The sequence below is a fragment of the Paramisgurnus dabryanus genome, chromosome 7, assembly GCF_030506205.2.
Source record: "Paramisgurnus dabryanus chromosome 7, PD_genome_1.1, whole genome shotgun sequence".
Classification (NCBI taxonomy): domain Eukaryota; kingdom Metazoa; phylum Chordata; class Actinopteri; order Cypriniformes; family Cobitidae; genus Paramisgurnus; species Paramisgurnus dabryanus.
In genome coordinates, this window is record NC_133343.1 from 39,019,151 (window position 1) to 39,042,664 (window position 23,514).

General features: G+C 41.4%; 1 protein-coding gene across 1 annotated transcript; it reads left to right on the top strand.

The window, feature by feature from the left end:
• The first annotated feature begins 16,174 nt into the window (after positions 1–16,174).
• Positions 16,175–18,748, top strand: LOC135734384 (zinc finger BED domain-containing protein 4-like). The gene is made up of 4 exons (XM_065253257.1): positions 16,175–16,601; positions 16,797–17,116; positions 17,237–17,499; positions 17,583–18,748. Exons 1-4 carry the CDS (start codon positions 16,175–16,177, stop codon positions 18,109–18,111), a joined length of 1,539 nt encoding a protein of 512 aa, XP_065109329.1. The 3' UTR covers positions 18,112–18,748.
• Positions 18,749–23,514: the final 4,766 nt, after the last annotated feature.

Genomic DNA, 23,514 nt, shown 5'->3' on the forward strand with positions numbered 1-23,514 from the left:
TGATACTATGGAATATATATTTATAATTTTATTTCATTGTGTACATGATTCTAACTGATAATAGAAAATCTCTGACCACTATGCCATGTCTGTGATTAAATGGTGTTTCACCAAATAAAGGCTGTGTTATTGAAAGTTATGCTTCACCTGTGTCATTCTGTGGGTCAGTGTTAAATCGCGCCTGTGCTTCACCTGTGTCATTCTGTGGGTCAGTGTTAAATCGTGCCTCTGCTTCATGGGTGTCATTCTGTGGGTCAGTGTTAAATCGTGCCTGTGCTTCATGGGTGTAATTCTGTGGGTCAGGTTAGATGCACATGCCTATCAGAGACTGCAGGCAGGGGTAACTTCTGTCCCTCAGTAACTATTATTTTGGGGTAACTTCTGTCCCTCAGTAATTATTATTTTGATAGGCATCATGTGTTTCTATTTGTTATACCCATTTACTGTAACATTGGCACATTGTCACTTAAGTAAAATATGTTAAGATTTCTGGCTCAATAGTGACAATGTATTTGCACACACAATTTATTGGAACTTTAGATTCATCTCAAATTATCCAGTAAGTGAAAGATGGGGTTATTAATGAATTGACCAAAATTAAATAGAAATGTACTTGTTAACATTAATTAACTGATGGAAATGTGTTTCATACATCCACTGATATTTGGAGATATATTAATGATGAACATAATTAAATGTATAGTATTTAGTCCGAACACAAATATGAATATTTTTATATTAATAATAGACATAATTAAATGTACAGTAATTAGTCCAATTACAAATATCAATCCATGTTATTAAAAAAAATGTTTCTTTAAAGAAAATATAAATGTTTTAAGACAGCAATAAATATTTGCGACTGTAAATGTAATAAAATAAATGTTTTAACATTGTAATATTATGCAAAATATATGCTTCCACACCCGCTGCACGCTCATCATAAGTACACGCATCCGCAGACATCCTCCGGAGCCTCGTTTTATTAACTAAAATGAACTTACCCTGCAACATAAACTGCTCCGGAGTAGTTTATCTTCAGAGAGTCAGTTGCTATGGTTACTTACATAACCCGAAAGTAACCTCCGTTTTTGGAACCGAAAGCAGAGGTTATCCGCTTACTTACTCCTAAACATACCCGGGTAAGTCACATAACCTGCTTTCTGGAATACACCCAGGGGTGCCGTTAGGGGGGGTTCAGAGTATGCCAGGCATATGGGCCCATGAGTACGCTAGGGGGCCCCACCGTCATCACTTTTTTATTGTACATGTTTAATTATTAACACTGTAGTAACATGTAAAGTAAATTAATATAAAACTACGGTGAATGACTTTGTGTTAAGTAAAATTGAGACCTTGTAGATGACCTTGTAGATGTAATTACATATTTGGCGGTTCTGGTGGTTTTTAATTTGATTGTGCGGGTATGGATATGGGTGGGTAGGCAACATTTTGGTTTGGGATCATTTTGGTGGGTTTGCTATGCAAAGTTACGACAAATAGTCGACAGCCCTACTGTTTGGCATTTCAAGATAAGATCTCACATGCCACTAAAAAGCGTTCATGCTGATTCGTAAACTGTATGTTTCATGAAAAATAAAAAATATTTGCTTTAATACAAAAGGACAGCAAGAGCTTTATTTAGGGAAATATTAGCATAGCGACTGCTGACAACTATTGCATTTCTAAGACGGACAATAACTTAATAGGCGTAGTTAAAATATTATTTTCTAAATAAACATGAAATAGGAGAATTGTATAAGCCATAATTGAGTTAAATTTTAAATTACTAAGAGCTGGTTTTAATGTGACAGCGCATCATTTTCAAAATGAAAGTGATTCATTTTTATTCAGGTTTGCAACGGAGGATTTGCCCAAAATAGTAAACTTAGTGCAGCTATTATAAACGCTATATTAGATTGTTTTTAACATATCCTAATAGAGAATGTCTATTTTATATTTATGTTTTAGTATTGTTGTGTTTAAAAATTGTTGTAATGTTGTTAATGTTTTGTTTTAATTTAATCCGAATATTAAGACTCTAATTTTAAACGCCATATATTGGTTGTTGTAATGGATTGAAGGCTATGATGACGGTACAAATGGAGTGACATAATTTTCGAGTTTAAATTAAGTTTTGTTTGTTTCAAATGTCTGCTTCAAATGAATTTCGTTTAATATAATTTGTCTCTTAGTTTTAATCAATGTTTTTTTGATAAGTGTTGTGAATATTAAAGAAAAAGAACATTAAAAAGAACACCGTGCATCTCATTACGTAACAAATATAAACTACTGCAATATACTACCAAATGCCAAAACATGCAGTATTATCTTTGTAATGATATAGTTGCTTTTTGCAATTTCAGTGTCACTGGCGAAGGGCATGCGCGGGCGAAGCGCACACTCTTAAAGATCAACGTAATATTTATTTTAATTTTGCCGGCCACCCTTTTTGTCTTGAGCGGAGGACGGAACACATACCACACGCAGAGAACAGCAACATAAAGAGAATAGAAGTTATTTAGTGTTTTTCTGACTAATACAGTCAGTTCGTAAGAACGTTTTTAAATGGACTATAAGATCATCAATATTAGGCTAAACATAATTGTACACATTTCGCTTCTAATATTGCGCAGAACACTCGACTGCCGCGACTTTCAAAGCTCCTTCCAGAGATTTCCATAGATTCACAAATGCATCTTCATGCATTATTCTTCTTTTAGTGATCTATTTAAAATCATGTGAATGTTTTCTGCCTTTTCAGATTAAAATAATAGGCTATTCGTTTTTCGAATAAATCTGTTTTTTTTTTTGCTTCATGCATTTATTTTTAGTTGTAAATGTGACCTGTAAAATGACATAAACGCACTCAACTGAGTTATTTTATATAGCTACACATAACGGTATGAAAATCAAACAATCATCTAAAGAAAGGAGCCTAAAATTCTGTCTTGCATACCCCCCTTGAAACTGTTCATTGCGCCCCTGAATACACCCCAGCAGCATTTAATGTGTTTGTTTTAGACGTAGTTCTGTTTATTAAAATTAGAATATGTAGTTTGGTTGTGGCATACTATATAGTAGATATATATATGATATAAGATGGTTATACAGTAAATATACAGTATTGTAACAGCTGAGCATCGCGTGCAGTTTTAAATTCAAATTTTAGCGGTTTTGTCATCGTCATTCATCAGCTCATTCAGCTCACGTTTGAGGAAAACTTCACACGCAAAAAATCTTCAGACTTTTAAGTTCAGGAGAAGCTTTCACTCCGCAAGGTCATCGTAAGGAAAAACGTTGTATTTTATAATCTTGCTTTGTATTATAATATCTAATTTGCTGTGTTATGAACAAAGCAGTGTGATTTATCTTTGGTCTTGTCGCAAATCACACTTACAGTAGGGCTTGTGCTTTTGTCTGGTGCTGTTATAGGCAATCAGGATAACCTTTGAAGAATTTGTCATGCATGTCAAATTGCATGATGTTTCAAAATATATTATTTAAAGCGTTGTGCTTTGTTATGATATTTGAGGTTTGAAGGAAAATGAGAACATTCCCCACATCAGTATATCCTTGCATTATTAATAATTGCATTGCTTCTAATATTATAAAGCAGTTATGAGTATTCATATTTAGCATTTTATCACATAGTATTGAAATTGGTTATGCTTATGATTGATAGTCTTATTTGCTGTGCATGATCAAAGCTTATATATGAATCCATTGCATCGGGCTTATAACGTTTTACCTTTAAAGGTCATGTCTACATGAAACTGTGCTCTGTGTGTGTGTTTAACTTGTTGAGTTTCAGAAAGCCAGCTCGGTGAATAACAGGATGTAGACAGGACTTGCACCTACTATAGCTATTTCTGCAAAGACTTTTCAATAGCAGAAGTGAAACTTTCCGTCTGAGGAAACCCACCCCAACTCAACTCACATATATATTTGAATTAGAGGATTTGGCGAGCTGTTACAGTTAGCTGTCGACAGACTTGCATTGCATTTATATAATTGACAGGAAAACTGTGACCCAGAGCTCTGTAATACTTCATTTGAGATGTATTAAATAATTTGATTTGAGTTACGTGTCTGATCTCCTCATTAAGAACATGCCGGACGTTTAAATGTCCAACAATTGGTGACCCCGACGTGATGAGGAAAATCATTGATTTTTCTTCTCGACATTCCATTTGCACAAAATAGGAAAGGTAAGCAGATATCAAAATTCTGCTTTATTTAAATGTCGTGAAGAATTATTAATGATACAGTGATTATTGTCATTTTTATCTAAATTGTATATCTCAAATGAACTATTAAATGTGTCAATAAAATAAAAAGGGAATTAACAGTAATACAATTATAAAATAAAAATAGTAAAAGAAAAGAAAATATAAAAAGGGGGCTCGACGTTGACAACGCGGACATCAACGGATGGCCGAACCTCTGCGTTTCCAATCCCTAGGACGTAGCTCATCCTTAAAAGGTCAGGGTGCAGACCCGGAGCGTGGTCAAGGACCACGGGCGGCTTAGCCGCGGATGATACAGAGCGGTTGGACCGCGATACATAGAGATTGAAGTGTGTTTCATACCCGAAAAAGTGGTCAGGGACCACGGGCAACGCAGCGGTTGTACCGCATAAGAAAAAGTGAAAGTAAGAAAGTAAAGAAAGCCACGAAGTAGTTGAAAATATGAAGAGAATATATCGATATATGAAAAAGTTTTATTGTAAGCAATACTGTTACTTTGTGCTAAAGAATAGGAATTTGAAACTTACTGAAGATTATACGGAATGGCTGCTTATTTTAAAATGTGCTGTCTGTTTGCACTGTTTGGTACTGATATTATCAGCTTTACTGTGAGTATATTTTAATTCCATTTTTTCTGTGGACGAATATTTTTATTGATTTTTGCTGGCAGTGAATTGCAATTCAGTGTTATATTTTTACGAAATATTTGTATTATTATTATTCAGTTTCACTATTAGTACATTTGAATTCAATTTTCCTCATTCAGTTCTACTAACAGTAAAATTTTTACTTAATTTTCAATCTTAAGTTTTAATTCAATTTTCTATTCTTACAAAGACATTTTATTGTGATTCAGATTTATGATCAGTAAATTTTAATTCAGTTTTCTAAAGTTTGAGTATTATCTATTTTTATTATTAGTAAAATTGTAATTCAGTTTTTATGTGTTCAATTATTAATCGTTTTACTGTAAGTGGGATTGGAATAAAATCTCTAGTTTAAAAAGCCTTGGGATTATTAGTCAATCTAACTGTCATGGGCTTGCCAGATCTTTTGTATTAGACTCAGGTTTGAGTGTATCTGGCAAGACCATGGCAGTACTATGTTCTGTGTGGGAGCATGTGGAGGCCTATAGTTGTGTGGCTTCCACATGTTCCCAGTGTTTTGTGGCTGTCATGGTCTTGCCTGACCCTGGTCATTATCCAGGTTGGATGTAAGAGGGCAAGGCTATGGCAGCATTGTGTTTACGTGGGAACACGTGTGTTTTCACATCATGTATGTGTGACACGTGTTCCCAGTGTCTTGTCACTTTCACCCTACTCCCTTATGTACTCGTGTCTTAAGTGATTAATTATGTTCACCTGTTCCCCATTGATGTGGTGTCTTTATAATGCCCTCACGTTCTCTGTGTTGGGCGCGTTCGTTGTTGTAGTCAGTGTGTTCATGTCTTTCGTGTTACTGACTGATACTTTGATTCCAGTGTTTTGTTACCATCACTGTGTTTATTTATATTCTGTTTTACCCCCTCGTGGGTTTTTTGTGTTTGTTACCTTAATAAACTCCCAGTTATTTATATATATCGTCTGCGTTTGGGTTCTCCCTCTTTTGTGCACAAACCAGCCGTGACAGAACGAACGCGCCCGATTGAACCCAGCAGACTAGACAATATGCAGTGTGCGTCGGACCCGGAGTGGTGGTCATCGATTGCGACTCAGACCCTTTCAGGCAGTAGTCCTTTTCCTCCGCAAGAAGAACTTCCCTTCAGAGACTATGCTAGGGCGGTAGAGAGCAGTAAGGGGTGTTACCCGGAGGTTCTTGCCAGTGCTTACCTGGTCGCCGGGATGAACGACCCTCCGCCAATTCGGGAGCGAGCGGAGCTTCTTCATTTGCCGTATTGGGACCTGGTTGACCGTCTCGACCGCCAACAGCAACCACAGAGATCGGCCGAGACGGTCGTATCCATTGCACCCTCATCCAACCCGAGAGGCATCTTGACCGGGGCGGTCAGACTGGGGAGGTCGACTCCCGTCCCTCCGGTGCTGGAGACCATGCCCGCATCAGAGATTCGTTCGGCACTACCGGGCTCCAGAAGGAGGAGGAGGAAGACGAAGGGTGCTTCGGAGTCGCTGACACTGCCGGCGCAGCCGGAGACACGTCACCCGCCGGCGCAGCCGGAGACACGTCACCCGCCGGCGCAGCCGGAGACACGTCACCCGCCGGCGCAGCCGGAGACACGTCACCCGCCGGCGCAGCCGGAGACACGTCACCCGCCGGCGCAGCCGCCTGCGCAGCCAACTGCGCAACCCAGACCACGTCACCCCTCTGCGTTTAAGCAGAGGTTTGGGACTCATTCTTTTCACCCCGGACATTTTGTACACCCTGTTGTTGCCCCACCACCCCTCCCTGATTAGTTATTTTTGTTGAATCATCCAAACCCTTTAGTTACATATGTTTGTCTTCCGCTTTTGTTTATTGTCATTGTTGCTTGGGTTTTTTCTGTTGTGCAGTCTTTCGTTCCTCGTGTTTAATGTTTTTGTTTGTTTTTGTTTGTGACGTCTTGTATCCGTCTTTGAAGATGGGGGTACTGTCATGGGCTTGCCAGATCTTTTGTATTAGACTCAGGTTTGAGTGTATCTGGCAAGACCATGGCAGTACTATGTTCTGTGTGGGAGCATGTGGAGGCATATAGTTGTGTGGCTTCCACATGTTCCCAGTGTTTTGTGGCTGTCATGCTCTTGCCTGACCCTGGTCATTATCCAGGTTGGATGTAAGAGGGCAAGGCTATGGCAGCATTGTGTTTACGTGGGAACACGTGTTTTTTCACATCATGTATGTGTGACACGTGTTCCCAGTGTCTTGTCACTTTCACCCTACTCCCTTATGTACTCGTGTCTTAAGTGATTAATTATGTTCACCTGTTCCCCATTGATGTGGTGTCTTTATAATGCCCTCACGTTCTCTGTGTTGGGCGCGTTCGTTGTTGTAGTCAGTGTGTTCATGTCTTTCGTGTTACTGACTGATACTTTGATTCCAGTGTTTTGTTACCATCACTGTGTTTATTTATATTCTGTTTTACCCCCTCGTGGGTTTTTTGTGTTTGTTACCTTAATAAACTCCCAGTTATTTATATATATCGTCTGCGTTTGGGTTCTCCCTCTTTTGTGCACAAACCAGCCGTGACACTAACAGGGTAAATGGTAACCCCATGTTCCGTCTTTAGAAAATTTATTATTATTGCAATTTACTGTCAAGAAATCTTAAGTCAATTTTTGGAAAAGTAAATATTTTATTCCTGTATATATTATATATAAATATTTTTGTGTATATTTGGGGGATTGAGTGTAGTGTAATTTCATTTACATGGTACATGTTTTTACGGATCCAATTTTTATTTTTGTTTTATTAGTATAAATGTATGATTCTCCGGAGTTGTTTAGTGTTGTTTTATGTTTAAAGGAGTAGACAGTTCTGCAGTGTATTTTACGTTTAGTTTTATTTTAGTGTGGATGTTGATTTTCTTATTTCTTTTCTGGGTGTGACTCGGGAAGAAAGAGTAGTTTCTTTATACTTGATTTCAAAATAAATTGAAATTGATAATTGCTGTCGGTAAATTGATTACAAGAAGAGATTGTTTCATTTTTAACAAGATTTAAAAGTAAGGAAGAGTAAACTGTGAACTTCTCAGCTCGGAGCGTAATTTAGTTTCACTTTAGAAGCTGTGCTCTCATTCTGTTTTCTTTCTGTGACAGGCTGGTAGTTTTACTTTCATTTTGAAGAAAATACAACTGAAAGAAGTTATATGTTATAGATTATCAGAGCCAAAAAAGGCGTACGGAAGAGAGATGAACCCAGTCCGAGAGAGAGAATAGACGTAAAGTGTAGAAGTAAAGAGATTCAAACGATTACTGATATTTAATAATTACACAGTAGTGGAACAGGGTTTAATAAAGCTCAGCCGACTCTGTTTGAAACTAAGCCGTGGTTATCATAAAAGTATTCGGTGCCTGTGAATTGATTGAGACACGTATTGGATGCATTGTTTCGAGCCGTAATAAGAATATTGTAACTTTCAGGAAAACGTTAGAAAATTAGTGAGATCAGCAAGAGATTTGAGAAGTGCTGGTTGTTTTATGGAAATTGGCATTAGAACGAGTGATAAGAAATAAATGTTATTGATGTGAACTTTATTTTCAATTTTTTTCAATTTTCAAGTATTGAAAGCCCTTACATTTTTAATTTTGGTGAAGCTTATTTGTAGTTTCTAATTTTAACAAGTATTAAAATATTATTACATTCTTTATTTTTGACAAATTATATTTTTAACTTTAACCAGTATTGCATATTATTACATTTTTAATTTTGACAAATTTTGTTTTTAATTTTAATAAGTCTTAAATATCATTAAATTTTTTGGGCTTTGACAGATTGTAAATTTCTAATTTGACAAGTATTATATAATGAGTGAAGCTTGAATGTTGATAAGAGTTACATATTACTAAATTGAATTTGCTTTAAGTTTTGACAACCCCTTGAATCCTCTTTAACCGTCATCGAGCAAGAGTTGAATATTATTACATTTTCATTTCAATAAGAAGTAACAGTACTGAATTTTATTGTCTGGCAAGTATTGAATAGTATTAAAGTGAACTTTAATTTTGATAAAGAGGTGATTATTATTAATTTGACTAAGAAAACCCAGAAAATAATTTTGTGAGAGTTTTTTGTGTATTTACAGAAGGACTGACAGCAAATAACATTGAAAGGAAGAATAAACGACATATTCAGGGTAAGACATATTTTAGTGGAAGATAAAATGAAGACTCTTAAAGAACAATGGGAGAACAAAGATAGGGACAAGAAAATTCAGAAATTTAAAGAAATATATGAGGATTGGAAGCAAACGAAAGGATATGAAGACAAAAAAGTTAAGTCTAAAAGAAGTTAGAATACAGGAAACAGATGCAAACTGCAACTTTCTGAGAAAGAATTTACAGGAAGTAGGGTTTTTGTGTAAGAAGAAACATGAGAGGAAATGAAGAGATGCGAAGCTAAGGAGAAAGAGAGAGAGAGAGCTGAGCTGATGAGACAATATAAAGAGCTGGCTGTGCAGGCAGAACAGGTGAAAGCAGCACTGGAGAAAGAAATAAGGGAACAATGGAACAGCGTAGTACAGAAAAAGACATTTCAGCCAAAAAACACCCCAGGAGAAACATTGAGTAGCAGATTTATAACAGTGGACGAGACCGAGAGTCAGATAGAGGTTGAAAACCAGGGAACATATCCAGTTAAAATCAGAGGAGAAATGAGGATGGGTAAGAGGATGAGAGAGAAGAGCAGATATGACTCCCTTATAAAGACACCAAAGAAAGAACAGGAAAGAGATGAACAGGAATGAAGGGAACTACATCTCATTTGTAGGGTACCAAATATCTGCCCACTAGTGGAGACAAGTGGAAAGGTAGAATACAAACCATGGTCATTCACAGACATGGGGGCTATCCTTGCAAAGCTACCTCATATCACGAGTTGTGGGGGTAAATGGATAGGGAATGTAATAACTTTGACGCAAGGTCATACGTTGGCGATCGGAGACCTGAGGGCGTTATTGGGACAGGTACTGACTGTAGGACAGATCACGGAAATTGAGCAAGAGGCAGGAACGGTTGGGATATATGATGACCACCCAAATTGTTGAGTTGCATCAGATTGGGAAAAGGCACTGCGAAAGCTGTACCCAGCGCCAGCAGGCACTCTTTATAATATCAAATCTTCTCCAAAAGGGGAAGAAACTGCAGCAGCATACCTGAGTCGATGCAAAGGGGAATGGGAAGAGCACAATGGGGCTCACCCACATTCAGACAAAATACAGGAACAAATGTTCAGAGCGGCTGTATTGGAAGGGACTCCTAAATCTGTACAGGATGAAATAAAAGCCAACCCCGACTTACCAGGTGCTGTATGTGAGGTTTGGGAACGACATTTCCTTCATCACATGTCTAGGGGAACGAAAAAGAAAAAGTAGGGGAAGTAGAGGAATTGAAAAAAAAACAGTTGCTAAGATTACAGTTGCATGAGGCCAGATCTAAAATAAATGAAGAAAAAGGGAAAAAGAAGGATAAACAAATGGTAGTTCACGAAATGAAAACCCCTCCAAGATATAACAAAGAACAGGAAGCTGACCCATCAAATTTTACATGGGAAAGAACCACCCAAAGACCAATGTATTACTCTAATAGAGGTAGGGGTGGGGATTACAATCGAGGGAGGGGAAGAGTACAGTATCAAGACGGGTGTTTCCGTTGTGGTCGTCCAGGACACTTCTTTCATGAGTGTCGGCAACCTGTTAGCGGACCCCAACAGAGACCATACCGGGGCAGAGGCCATAACACGCACATGGCTCTTAATGTGGAGAAAGCGCCACGACCACACTCCCAGTACCCTTTTTCCACTGAGTGGTACTGAGACAGCCCATGGAACGACCTCAGCAGGGTTAGGGCGGAACCCTTGCTGACTTTGGAGGTTAACACACGTCCTGTTGAATTCCTGGTGGATACTGGGGCAACATACTCCACACTGAACTTTGAACTTCCAAAAAATCTTATTTCAGACGAAACCACTGAAGTAAGGGGGTTTTCCGGGGCTATAACTAAACTGCCATTCTCCAAAGAACTCACAGTGCAGTGCATGAAAAAACAATCACTGACTCACTCTTTTCTGCTGTCATGTTCCTCACCGACAAATTTGTTGGGAAGAGACTTGCTAGTGAAACTCTGAGCTGAAATCCTATGCATCCCGGAGGGGATTATAGTAACTATGAAAAATGGTATCCATCATGACCACAATGAGAACAAATTAACAATGGTTACTTTCTGCAAACACCTCTCCAGAGGGAGCTAACATTTACTGGGGGAGTGTGCTTCTGGGGGGGACAGGTAACACCCTGAGCGATCTGTACTCTCAATGGGAACCTTAGATATTATCATTAGCGCCATACACCGAGGTAATAGATCCACTGCATGCCACTCTGTTTTATGATAGAAGACATTAGTACTGGTACCAATAACAATTTGATAACATTGCAGGAGAACAATGGGAAATTTTTGGGGCAGGAATAATGGTAAGCAAAGAGGGAGTGGCAGGTATCGTAGAACTTACCCCCGAACAGGAACAATGGTATAGAAGGAGGGAAGAGGCATCACCCCATATATCATTATTAGTACACCCCAACACCAAGCTAAAGATCTAGGACCAATGGTAAAGAAGGGAATAAACTTAACAGATTGGAAGGAAACCCAACTTCCTGGTGTAAAATATTCACCTAGCTCAGGGTATTATTTGATCACACAGGAAACAAAAGACACTGTAGTGTTGGAACACGAATGGCTCACAAGATGGCATGGTAGGGAGAAAAGTGATCATGAAGATGATGAAACAATGTTGAAAAGTTTGCCCGATCAATTATGGACACAGAATCACACAGATGTAGGGTTTTGTAAAAATTTCCCAGAAATATCGATCGAGCTGACATGTGATGATCCAATTTGAAGGCCTCAATAAAAGCACAAACCAAAAGCAGAGGAAGGTATCAAAGATAATATTGAAGGTTTGTTAACTGCAGGGGTTTTAGAGTACGCTGATTACAATTGGAACACACCCATTCTGCCTGTGGAAAACAAAACACAGGAAAATTCAGAATGGCACATGATTTCAGAACAATCATTTAAATCATTAAAACTCCAACTTTACCTGTTCCAAACCCATACACTTCTCTGAATGAAATCACTAAAAATCAATCATGGTATAATTGCCCTTTGTTTACCCCTTGCAGAGTATGTGAAGGACATTGTTTGACCGTACTCATCGGACAATCTGTGGTAGCCTATGTGAATTCGTCATCATTTACATTTTCCACTCTGAGACAAAGAAAGTTGGAAAACTGTCTCGCACAACCAAATTTGGTTTTCACACATGAGGGCATAAACATGGCCTCTTATTGGACAGAAGGAGAACCCCATGACTGTTGTATGACCGTGGAAAGGGAAGAGAAAATTAGACCAGATTTGTTGACACACATTATTCCGAAGGGAGTTATGGTGTTTTCAGATGGATATTGTTTCAGAGATTCGAGTGGAACACTGAGGTCAGGAATAGGTATTGCAGCACTGCAAGAGGAAGACATTGAGATATTGATAGCAGAACCTTTACAGGGACATCAGTCAGCTCAGAGAGCAGAAATTGTGGCAATGACAAAGGCTCTGGAGTGGGGAGAAGGAAAAATAATTAACCTTTTTAGTGACTCTGCCTATCCAGTGGGTGGAGTTGTAACAGAATTGCCTAAGTGGAAAAGATGTGGTTTTATGGCAGCTAACAACAAACCTATTGAACATCAGGAAGACATCATAGTATTAGCAGCAGCTATTATGAAACCCAAGCAGGTGGCAATCATAAAGGTCATGATACCAGTAACTCAGATGCGGCACAAGGTAACCGCGGATAGCGGACATGGCGGCAAAGCAAGGTGCAGGGTACATAACACAAATGTTATTACAAGATGCAGAACAGGAAGGTACCAATAACATTTTACCTGACCCAGACATAGCAGTAGAACAATGCAAAGCATCACATGAGGAAGTCTATGTGGCTTCAAAAAGGGGCGGAACATTTGAACAACGTCTGGGTGGGACCGGACGGTAAACCAGTTATTCCACCTAGTATGATAAAACCACTTATCAATCAAGCACACACCCCCTAACATGTTGGAATCAAACAAACCATTTCCAATCTTAACCAGTGGTGGCACACATACCTGGCTGATACAGTTAAAGAATTTATCGCTAACTGCAGGGTATGTTACATACACAATGTACATGCTGGAGTTAAATGTGCCCCAGGTGTCTTCCCACCACGGGGACCTGGTGAGGAAGTGGTTATCGATTACACAGACATGGGGGAGAGAGTGGAAGGTAAACGTTATCTTTCAGTTTTCGTGGATGCGTTTTCAGGTGGGCCAGAGGCGTGGCCCATGGGAAAGGAAGATTCGATTTCGGTGATTAAGTGTTTGATTAACCAATAAATTCCGCGTAACGGTTTTCCGCGAATAAATTGCTCAGACAACGGTACACATTTTAAGAATGCGGATTTGCAAAAGGTTGAGAGTGCACTGGGATTGCGTTTCCGTTTCGGGACCGTATACCATCCTAAATGACAGGGAAAAGTTAAACGGATGAATCTTAACCGCATGACATCATTTAAATCATTTGAACTTCTGATGGGTAGTTCATTTCCTGGTCCGTTCAACCAAGTGCACCCTGAACACATAAAAATCTCGATCACAGAACATAATTAACCAAACTGAATGATATTGTTTCAAGTTTTCCAAACAGAAAACCATATCTCATGGACATCCAGATGCAGAAATCACTAAATTGGCGGATTGGGTGATACTACGGGATATGGTAAGATTGGACCTGCAGGAACTGCAGGACCAAAAGGGGGAATTCAACACAGGGGAACAACAGGTTGACATTTCACAACAGCAGGTTGACATTTCTCAAAAGAACACAAAAGTAACACTCAAAGAACTAAAGGGGGACTTATTAAACAGTCCAGAACATGAACTCAAAAAACACTGTGAAGAACAAAGGGTAAAAAAGTTGGCTATACCCAGGATTGGGTGTTGTCTGGATAGATTAGAGTGGGAAAAAGTAAGGGATTTAATCAAAGAAAAGTTCCAAAACACTGAAATAACCATTACTGTGTATGTAAGGGAATAATAAATGAAAAAGGGAGATTGTGAAGTATTTTACTATTTTCAAATATTTGACAATTTTCTATTTTCAGATTTAAAAGATTTTACATTTGAATATTATACAACTTCAAAGTATTTTACAGTTTACTATTTTTGGTGATTTTTAAAGGTGTTACATTTTACCACTCTCATGAGTTTCAAGTATTTTACATGTGACTATTTTTGAGAATTTCAAAGATTTTACATTTTTCTACATATTGTGATTTTCAAGGGTTTTCCAGTTTACAATATTTTATGATTTTCAAAGGACTAACATTTTAATATATCCTTTTGTGAGCATTGTTGAAAATATTTGATGACACATATTCTTTCAGGAGTAATTTTGAAGATATTTTACAATTATTTTGAACTAACATAGATTCTTTTGCTATAGAGTTGTGTTTGACAGTTTTACTTTTAACGTGTGTGTTTTAAAATTATTTCACATCCAGTTTGACTATATTTTACAGCCTTCATCTATATTTTTACAAATGTTTCATAATTCTTTTATTTCTGGGATATTTTACATTTTTATTAAGTGACAGTTTTAGAGGAATATTTACTATATTTTGGTTATATTTGAGTGTGTGGAGGATATACTTTTGCTATATTTTACAGGACGTTTATAATACATGTTCACCAAATATTTCACAGTTCTTTTATGATAATCTATATTCTAAGGTTTGTGCCTATCTTCTTAGAATGTTTCAAGCAGAGATAATATTTACAGTAAATCATATATTTGCGGTAGTGGCTGTGTAAAATAAATAAACAAATAAATAAACTGACAAAAATTCAGGGATTAAGAACCCATTTAATATCTGGATGACAAAATGCTTTGGGCAATACGCTGATAACCTCATTGATAATGTTTATTGTAGTGGCGGCAGCAATACTGGTAAACTGTGGATGTTGTTGTATGCCATGTATCAGATCTTTGTGTAACAGGTGGATCGTGAAGACGGTGGAGGGAAAGGATCCTCCACCGTATCAGATGCCACTGCTGGGAGGAGGATGAACCAGTGGTTGATCTCCTGTAAAGGAGATCAAAAGGGGGAATGAAGGAAAATGAGAACATTCCCCACATCAGTATATCCTTGCATTATTAATAATTGCATTGCTTCTAATATTATAAAGCAGTTATGAGTATTCATATTTAGCATTTTATCACATAGTATTGAAATTGGTTATGCTTATGATTGATAGTCTTATTTGTTGTGCATGATCAAAGCTTATATATGAATCCATTGCATCTGGCTTATAACGTTTTACCTTTAAAGGTCATGTCTACATGAAACTGTGCTCTGTGTGTGTGTTTAACTTGTTGAGTTTCAGAAAGCCAGCTCGGTGAATAACAGGATGTAGACAGGACTTGCACCCACTATAGCTATTTCTGCAAAGGGACTTTTCAAAAGCAGAAGTGAAACTTTCCATCTGAGGAAACCCACCCCAACTCAACTCACATATATATTTGAATTAGAGGATTTGGCGAGCTGTTACAGTTAGCTGTCGACAGACTCGCATTGCATTTATATAATTGACAGGAAAACCGTGACCCAGAGCTCTGTAATACTTCATTTGAGATTTATTATATAATTTGATTTGAGTTACGTGTCTGATCTCCTCATTAAGAACATGCCGGACGTTTAAATGTCCAACAGGTTGCTGCAGCAGCATGTATGATAGGGTCAGGAATTAATGACAATACAGGTTATCACATATATCACATTGAAAATACATTATTTTAAATGAAGAAAATGTTTGAGAAGTGTTCATTTATAATAAAGGCATATGTTGGGTAGGGTGTTAGGAACGACACAACTCAGGAATCCCAATGCAGAGGGTTTTAATGAGTAACACAATGTTGTCAGTGGGTACGTATTAGGGCTGGGCCGATCCGATATTCTGTATCGATATTAGTCCGATATTTGCGAAAATGGCCGGATCGAATATTATAGAAATGGGGATTACAATCCGATCCGATACCAACACGGACGTAAAGTGGCGCAAAGTGTCGTAAAACGCGACTTGCTGAGAGCAACATGCCGTAAACCGCATCATAAGCAACATGCGCTTTGCGTGCGAGTAGTAACGGCGGCAGCAAGCATACGCAATAGATGAGAGAGACCTGTCCGTCATGTCCGCAGTTTGGAGTTATTTCACAGTCAAGGACGAAAAAAACAAAGCCGAGTGCAACCAATGTAAAGTAAGCGTTTTGAGAGGTGGCTGTGGTAGAAACTTAAACACAACTAACTTGATAAAACACTTGCAGAAACATCACGTGAAGCAGTATGAGGAATTTAAACAGACAACTAGTGCAAAGAAGAAAAGTGTTCCGCAACAGCAACAACAAACTTTGCGCGAAGCCATTGAGAAGCGTGAGAAACTTGCACCTGAAAGCAACAAAGCAAAGCTCATAACGGAGAAAGTGACTGAGTTCATTGTGCTGGATGACCAACCACTTTCTGTTGTCGAGAATGTTGGTTTTCGACGTTTAATGGAGTGTTTGGAGCCTCGCTACATAATGCCAAGCCGATATTATATCTCCGACACGGCTGTGCCAAGTAAGTACAAGCAAGTGTGTGAATTCATTTCGAAATGTTTGGAAAATGCCGCGACAATTAGTTTCACAACTGACATTTGGAGCTCAGATGTGTGTCCTATGTCATTACTAAGCCTGACTGCACAGTGGATAGACTCGAACTTTGAATTAAAAAAAGCAGTTCTGCATGCTAAACACTTTCGTGGATCACACACAGGAGAATCTATTGCTGCAGCAATGGAGATGATGTTAAACACATGGAAAATAGATAAAAGTAAAGTCCATGTCGTTTTAAGAGACAATGCTACCAATGTAATTAAAGCAATGAATTGCCTTGGAGTTCCCAGTTTGGGATGCTTTGCTCATACCCTACAACTTATTGTGAACGAGGGGCTGCTTTCACAGCGCAGTGTAAGCGATACAGTGGCTATTGGCAGAAAAATTGTGGGTCACTTCAAGCACTCACCACTTGCCTATTCGCACTTGGAAGACATTCAGTTGGAACTGAATATGCAGCCCAAGCGTTTGCAACAAGATGTACGAACGAGGTGGAACAGCACTTACTATATGGTTGAGAGCCTCATTGCACAGAAAAGGGCCCTTTGTGCGTATACAGCAGAATATGACCTGCCCTACACATTGATTGAAACCCAGTAGGGGCTACTTGAAAAGATCATCACAGTTCTAGCACCATTTGAAGAGCTAACAAAAGAGGTGAGCTCTTCATCTGCCTTTGCGTCTGATGTCATTCCCAGTGTCAGTGTCCTTAAACGCATTCTCACACAACAAAATGAGGCAGACGAGGGAATTAAAACCATGAAGAGCACCCTCCTTGAAGCTGTAAACAGACGGTTCAGAGACGTGGAATCTACACCACTCTACTCGGTTGCAACGCTACTAGATCCTAGATATAAAGACAGGTATGTGGGGTTTCTGTTAACTTTTTTTATTATGGTATTTTTTATTATGGTTTTTGAGTTCATGTGTATTTTTATTGATACAGGTACTTCACAAATGCAGAATGCTCAAGACATGCAAAGGATGCATTATTGGTACAGGCAAGGAAGATGGAGGAAGTGCTGGGGAGGACTGTATCAGATGCCTCACAGGCAGCAGAGGGGACCTCATCTGAATTGGCAGCTCCAGAGCCAGCAAAGATTTCACGGGTGGAGGCTACAAGCAAGAGCAGACTTGGAAACATGTTTAAAGAAATCTTGGAAGAAAGCACAGTAGAATCAGTTCCTCAGTCAACCACCACAAATGCATGCATTGAAATTCACACCTACCTCATCGAACCAACTATTCAGCGTTCAGATAATGCACTGCTGTACTGGAAAGTGAACAAACTTAGATTCCCCTGTCTGGCAGCCACAGCAACTAAATTCCTTTCTGCGCCTTCCACAAGTGTGGAGAGCGAGCGACTGTTTAGCTCAGCCTCCATTATTATTGATGAAAGGAGGAACAGCCTCTCAGCTGAGAAAGCTGAAATGCTAATTTTTCTTAAGAAGAATTTGCCCACCATGTTTAAGTAAACACTCTTATTTATTTTTTTATTTTTTGTGGCAGTTTTAAGGTCAGGCACCTATTGCAATCTCTTTGGGACACTTAAACCAAATATGTTACATTCAATTTACATTCCTAGTCTCTTTTCATTCAGGAGTTAAAGAGTTAAACGTTCAGACAGAGTTAAATCCATTATAAATGCTTAGTTTCTACATGTTTATACATGTGTTTTACAGTTTTATGGTAATCATAAGTTATGGTTTACTTTATAGATGCATGACTACATTAAGGTTTCCGTTACATCCAGTACGTGATACTGGAATTATAGGTCTCTGAATTTGCACTTTAAATTTTGCAAAGTTACACTTTACATTTTGCAAAGTTGCACTTAAAATTTTTGCAAAGTTGCACTTTAAATTTTGCAAAGTTGCACTGTAAACTGTGCACAGTTGCACTTTAAATTTCATTTTGATGAAAGCATGGTGCTACTAGTATGTTGGAAAAATTTAAATAAAAATGAAGCTACAGTATTGCACAGAGTTTCATTGAGTCATGAATTTGCACAGTAAAACATTTGAGCTCTGTTTTAGCATGATGCTTTTTGTATGGCTAACAAATGTCTTTTGCTGCATACTTAACTAAACGGGCGATAGAGGGTGTTATTGGATCGGGATCGGGATCGACAGATACTCAAGGTTGTGGTATCGACATCGGTATCGGACATGAAAAAATGGTATCGGCCCAGCCCTAGTACGTATAATAGAAAAACACTCAATGTCTTCATGTAAAGGCAAACACTCAAAGTGGGAAACCCAGCAGGGCTGTAGGACATCCACTATCCGTAGACACTCGATACGACTCGTCACGGGGCACAAAGAGAGTTCCTGGCGGGGCACGGCGAGAGAGAGAGAGGCGGTCAGAGACTTCAGCAGAGTCCGTGCTGGACAGCGCACTGGCAGTCCGAGTGAAGCGCAGAATTACGCGCCCGAGAGCGCACTGCGGCCGGACAGCGCAAGGAGTGGGCAGGCGCTGGTAGACTCCACTGACAGAGTGTTAGCTGAGGCTTGACGGTGACACACCAGACGGGAGAGATTGGCAGCAGGACGGGGAATCTGAAGAGGTAAAGGCAGCAGAGAGCACGGTAAATAATCCAAACTAAATGACTACAAACAGACACTCGACAGGACAGGACTAGAACTAGACAGGCTAGCGGGCATGTGCATACAAAGGCGAACTTGCAAAGAACAAAGGAAACGAGGGGAATTTAAATCAAACCGGATTGGGCAATAACAAGGATCAGGTGTGGGACGCCGGTGCAAAGAGTCAGAGACAATGAGATCACCAGGTGGAAGGCGCGCACGTGTGGAGCTGTCAAAACAAAAACACAACACAAGTGAAACAAAGACAAAGCAGCCAATAAAACCGAAATCATGACAGGACTCCCCCCCACGACCGCCACCGGGCGGTCCATGAGGGGGCTCACCCCGTCGCCGGCGGAGATCCTCTATCAGCCCAGGGTCCAGAATGTCCCGGACCGGTACCCAACACCTCTCCTCCGGACCATAGCCCTCCCAGTCTACGAGGTATTGAAATCCCCTACCCCGGTGGCGCACATCTAGAAGGGACTTAACAGAATAAACGGGAGCACCATCTACGAGCTGAGGGATGGGAGGGGCGGGGGCAGAGGGAACAGGGTTAAGGTGGGAAAAAAAAAACGGTTTCAGCTTGGAAACATGGAAAACCGGGTGAACCCGACCGAGTGCTGGTGGCAATCTGAGCCGAACCGTTACGGGATTAATAACCTTCACTATGCTGTATGGCCCAAGGAATCGTGGAGCCAGCTTGCAAGAGGGCTCACGGAGAGGTAAATCCTTGGACGAAAGCCATACTTTCTGCCCACAGATAAAATGGGGCGGAGGTTTACGGTGACGGTCGGTCGCGGCTTTGGTTCGTCTGGAAGCCTGACGTAATGTAAACCTAGACTTCCTCCAGGTGCGTTTGCAACGACGGACGAAGGCCAGCGCAGACGGGACCACCGCATCAGGTTCTTGGGACGGGAATAAAGGAGGCTGAAACCCCATGGACGCCTCAAAAGGGGACATATTCAAGGAAGACACGGGGAGAGAATTATGGGCGTATTCGACCCAGGGTAGCTGTTGGCACCAGGAGCTCGGATATTGCGATGTCAGACAGCGGAGAGCTCTACCCAAATCTTGGTTAGCCCGTTCACATTGCCCGTTGGTCTGAGGATGATACCCAGAAGACAAGCTAGCTGTGGAGCCTATTTGTCTACAAAGTTCCTGCCAGAAACGAGAAATAAACTGAGGACCCCTATCTGAAACAACGTCTGTGGGCAGACCATGTAAGCGAAAGACGTGTTCGATCATAACCTGGGCAGTTTCCTTAGCAGTGGGTAATTTGGGCAAAGGGACAAAGTGAGCCGCCTTGGAGAAGCGGTCGACAATGGTCAAAACAACAGTGTTTCCCTTAGAACTAGGCAAATTGGTTACAAAATCGATAGCGATATGTGACCAAGGACGAGAGGGAATGGGTAACGGTTTAAGCAGACCAATAGGGGCTTGATGAGAGGCCTTATTACGGGCACAAACCTGACAGGCTAACACAAACTGTCTGACATCGGGACCCATAGAGGGCCACCAAAAACGCTGACGTACGGTAGCCAACGTTCTCCGAACCCCCGGATGGCAAACAAACTTGGAATCGTGACCCCACCGGATGACCTCGGAGCGAAGCGCATTCGGAACCCACAATCGACCCGCTGGGCACCCCTATGGCACTTCCCCCTCCCGGCCGGCCCGTCTCACCCGTTGTTCTATTCCCCAGCGCAGGGCACCCACCACCCGCCCCTCCGGGAGGATGGTTTCGTCCCCAGCGGAACCGGGGCTTTCGAACAAACGAGAGAGAGCATCGGGCTTAGTATTCTTGGAACCGGGCCGGTACAAGAGGGTGAAGTTAAATCTGTCAAAGAAGAGCGCCCAACGAGCCTGACGAGAAGATAACCTCCTGGCTGAACGGATGTATTCGAGATTCTTATGATCCGTCCAGACCAGGAAGGGCTCCGAGGTCCCCTCTAACCAGTGACGCCACTCACCCAAAGCCAGTCTGACCGCCAGCAGCTCCCGGTTGCCTATGTCATAATTTCGCTCTGCTGGGTTTAACCGATGGGAGAAAAAGGCACAGGGATGCACCTTGCCATCCTTAGCAGACCGCTGAAACAAAACGGCGCCTACCCCGACATCTGAAGCATCCACCTCCACAATAAATTGAGCAGCCGGATCTGGAATAGAGAGAACAGGAGCAGAAATAAACCGGGACTTTAAATTATCAAAGGCCTCCTGAGCACTGGAATTCCAGACAAACCTCTCCTTAGTGGAAGTGAGAGCAGTAAGAGGTTGAGCAATCTGACCATAATTTCTGATAAACCGCCGGTAAAAATTGGCGAAACCCAGAAATCTTAATAAATCCTTACGGGAGTCGGGGACTGGCCATTCGGCCACCGCTTTGATCTTGGCTGGGTCAGGACGGATCTCACCGGGGGCAACAACAAAACCCAGGAACGAAACTGACTTGCGATGGAACTCGCACTTCTCCGCCTTGACATACAGCTTATTCTCTAACAACCGGCGTAAGACTCGGCGGACATGCTGAGTGTGTTCCTGCATAGAGGGAGAAAAGATGAGAATATCATCTATGTACACAAAGACAAACTTGTTAATCATGTCTCTCAGCACATCATTGACCAGAGTCTGGAAGACAGAGGGGGCGTTACAAAGGCCGAACGGCAGAACGCAGTACTCAAAGTGTCCGGTAGGGGTGTTAAAGGCTGTCTTCCATTCATCTCCCTCTCTTATTCGCACCAGATGATAAGCGTTGCGTAAATCTAGCTTAGTAAAGAACTGCGCCCCCTGCAGGAGCTCAAACGCAGTAGACATTAAAGGAAGGGGGTACCTATTCTTAACAGTAATGTCATTTAAACCCCTATAATCAATACAAGGGCGCAGGGAGCCGTCTTTCTTGCCAACAAAGAAAAACCCCGCCCCTGCGGGCTAGGTGGAGGGACGGATGAGACCGGCACGCAGGGCATCATTAATATACTGGTCCATAGCCTCTCTCTCAGGACCCGATAAAGAATAAAGTCTACCCTTAGGCGGAGACGTGCCGGGGAGGAGATCAATAGCACAATCATATGGCCGGTGAGGAGGAAGGGAGGTGGCCCGGGCTTTACTAAACACCTGAGCGATATCCGCATACTCCGCCGGGACTCCGGTCAAATCGACCGCCGGAACCTGAGGAAGAGAGAGAACAGAAACAGCAGAACCAAGACAAGACACATGACAAGACTGAGACCAAGACAAAATAACATTATGCTGCCAATCAACGTGAGGATTGTGTTGCGCTAGCCAACCATGCCCTAAAATAATGGGAGATAGAGAAGCATGAAGAATATGCAACACAATCTCCTCACGATGATTACCCGCCACAGAGAGACTCACAGGGGGGGTGCAATGTGTGATCCGCGCCATCTGCTGCCCCTTAAGGGACCAGACATCCAAAGGGGATTGGAGAGGAACAACCGGGACACCCCAGGCGCGCACCAGCGCTTCATCAATGAAGTTGCCCTCCGCGCCAGAGTCGAGAAGGGCAGTGGATGGATGGTCACGCTCGGCGAAGGACAACATGACGGGGAGTTGGGTACTAGAAACAGGGGAGAGCTTTGAAGAAGTGGCGCCCACCAGGACTCCCGCATTCACTGATGGGCGGCGGCTTTTAACGGGCAGGTCCTGGCGAAATGTCCGGGTTTTCCACAATAGAGACAGAGGGCATTCTGCAACCGCCTCTCTCTCTCCTTCTGTGACAGGCGCATGCGCCCCAGTTGCATAGGCTCCGACTCGACTGAAGGTGACATAGGGGCAGAGGAAGAAATGGAGGTCTCATCCACAAACACACGCTGGCGCAGAGAACGGCGCTGACTGCGAAGCATCTTCCGGGCTTCGATCCGGAGAGCTAGATCAATTATGGCATCAAGAGTGGGGGGAAGATCGTGAACAGCGATTTCATCTTGAAGCCCGTCTGTCAACCCCTCGACAAACTGCGCTCGAAGAGCCGCTTCGTTCCAGTGGCAGGCAGCCGCTAAGGTCTTGAACTCAATGGCGTACTCGGTGACAGAGTGTCTTCCTTGAACCAAATGTGCCAACCGAGCCGCAGCGGCGTCCCCGCGAACGGAACGGTCGAAGAGTTTTTCCATCTCCTCGCGAAATTCATCGAAGGATCGGCAGCAAGGATCGCCGGCATCCCAAACAGCTGTAGCCCAATCACGAGCCTTGCCAGTCAGCAGGGTAATGATGTAAGCAACCCAGGTGCGCTCAGATGCATAACGACGTGGCTGGAGGGCAAAGACCAGGGAGCACTGT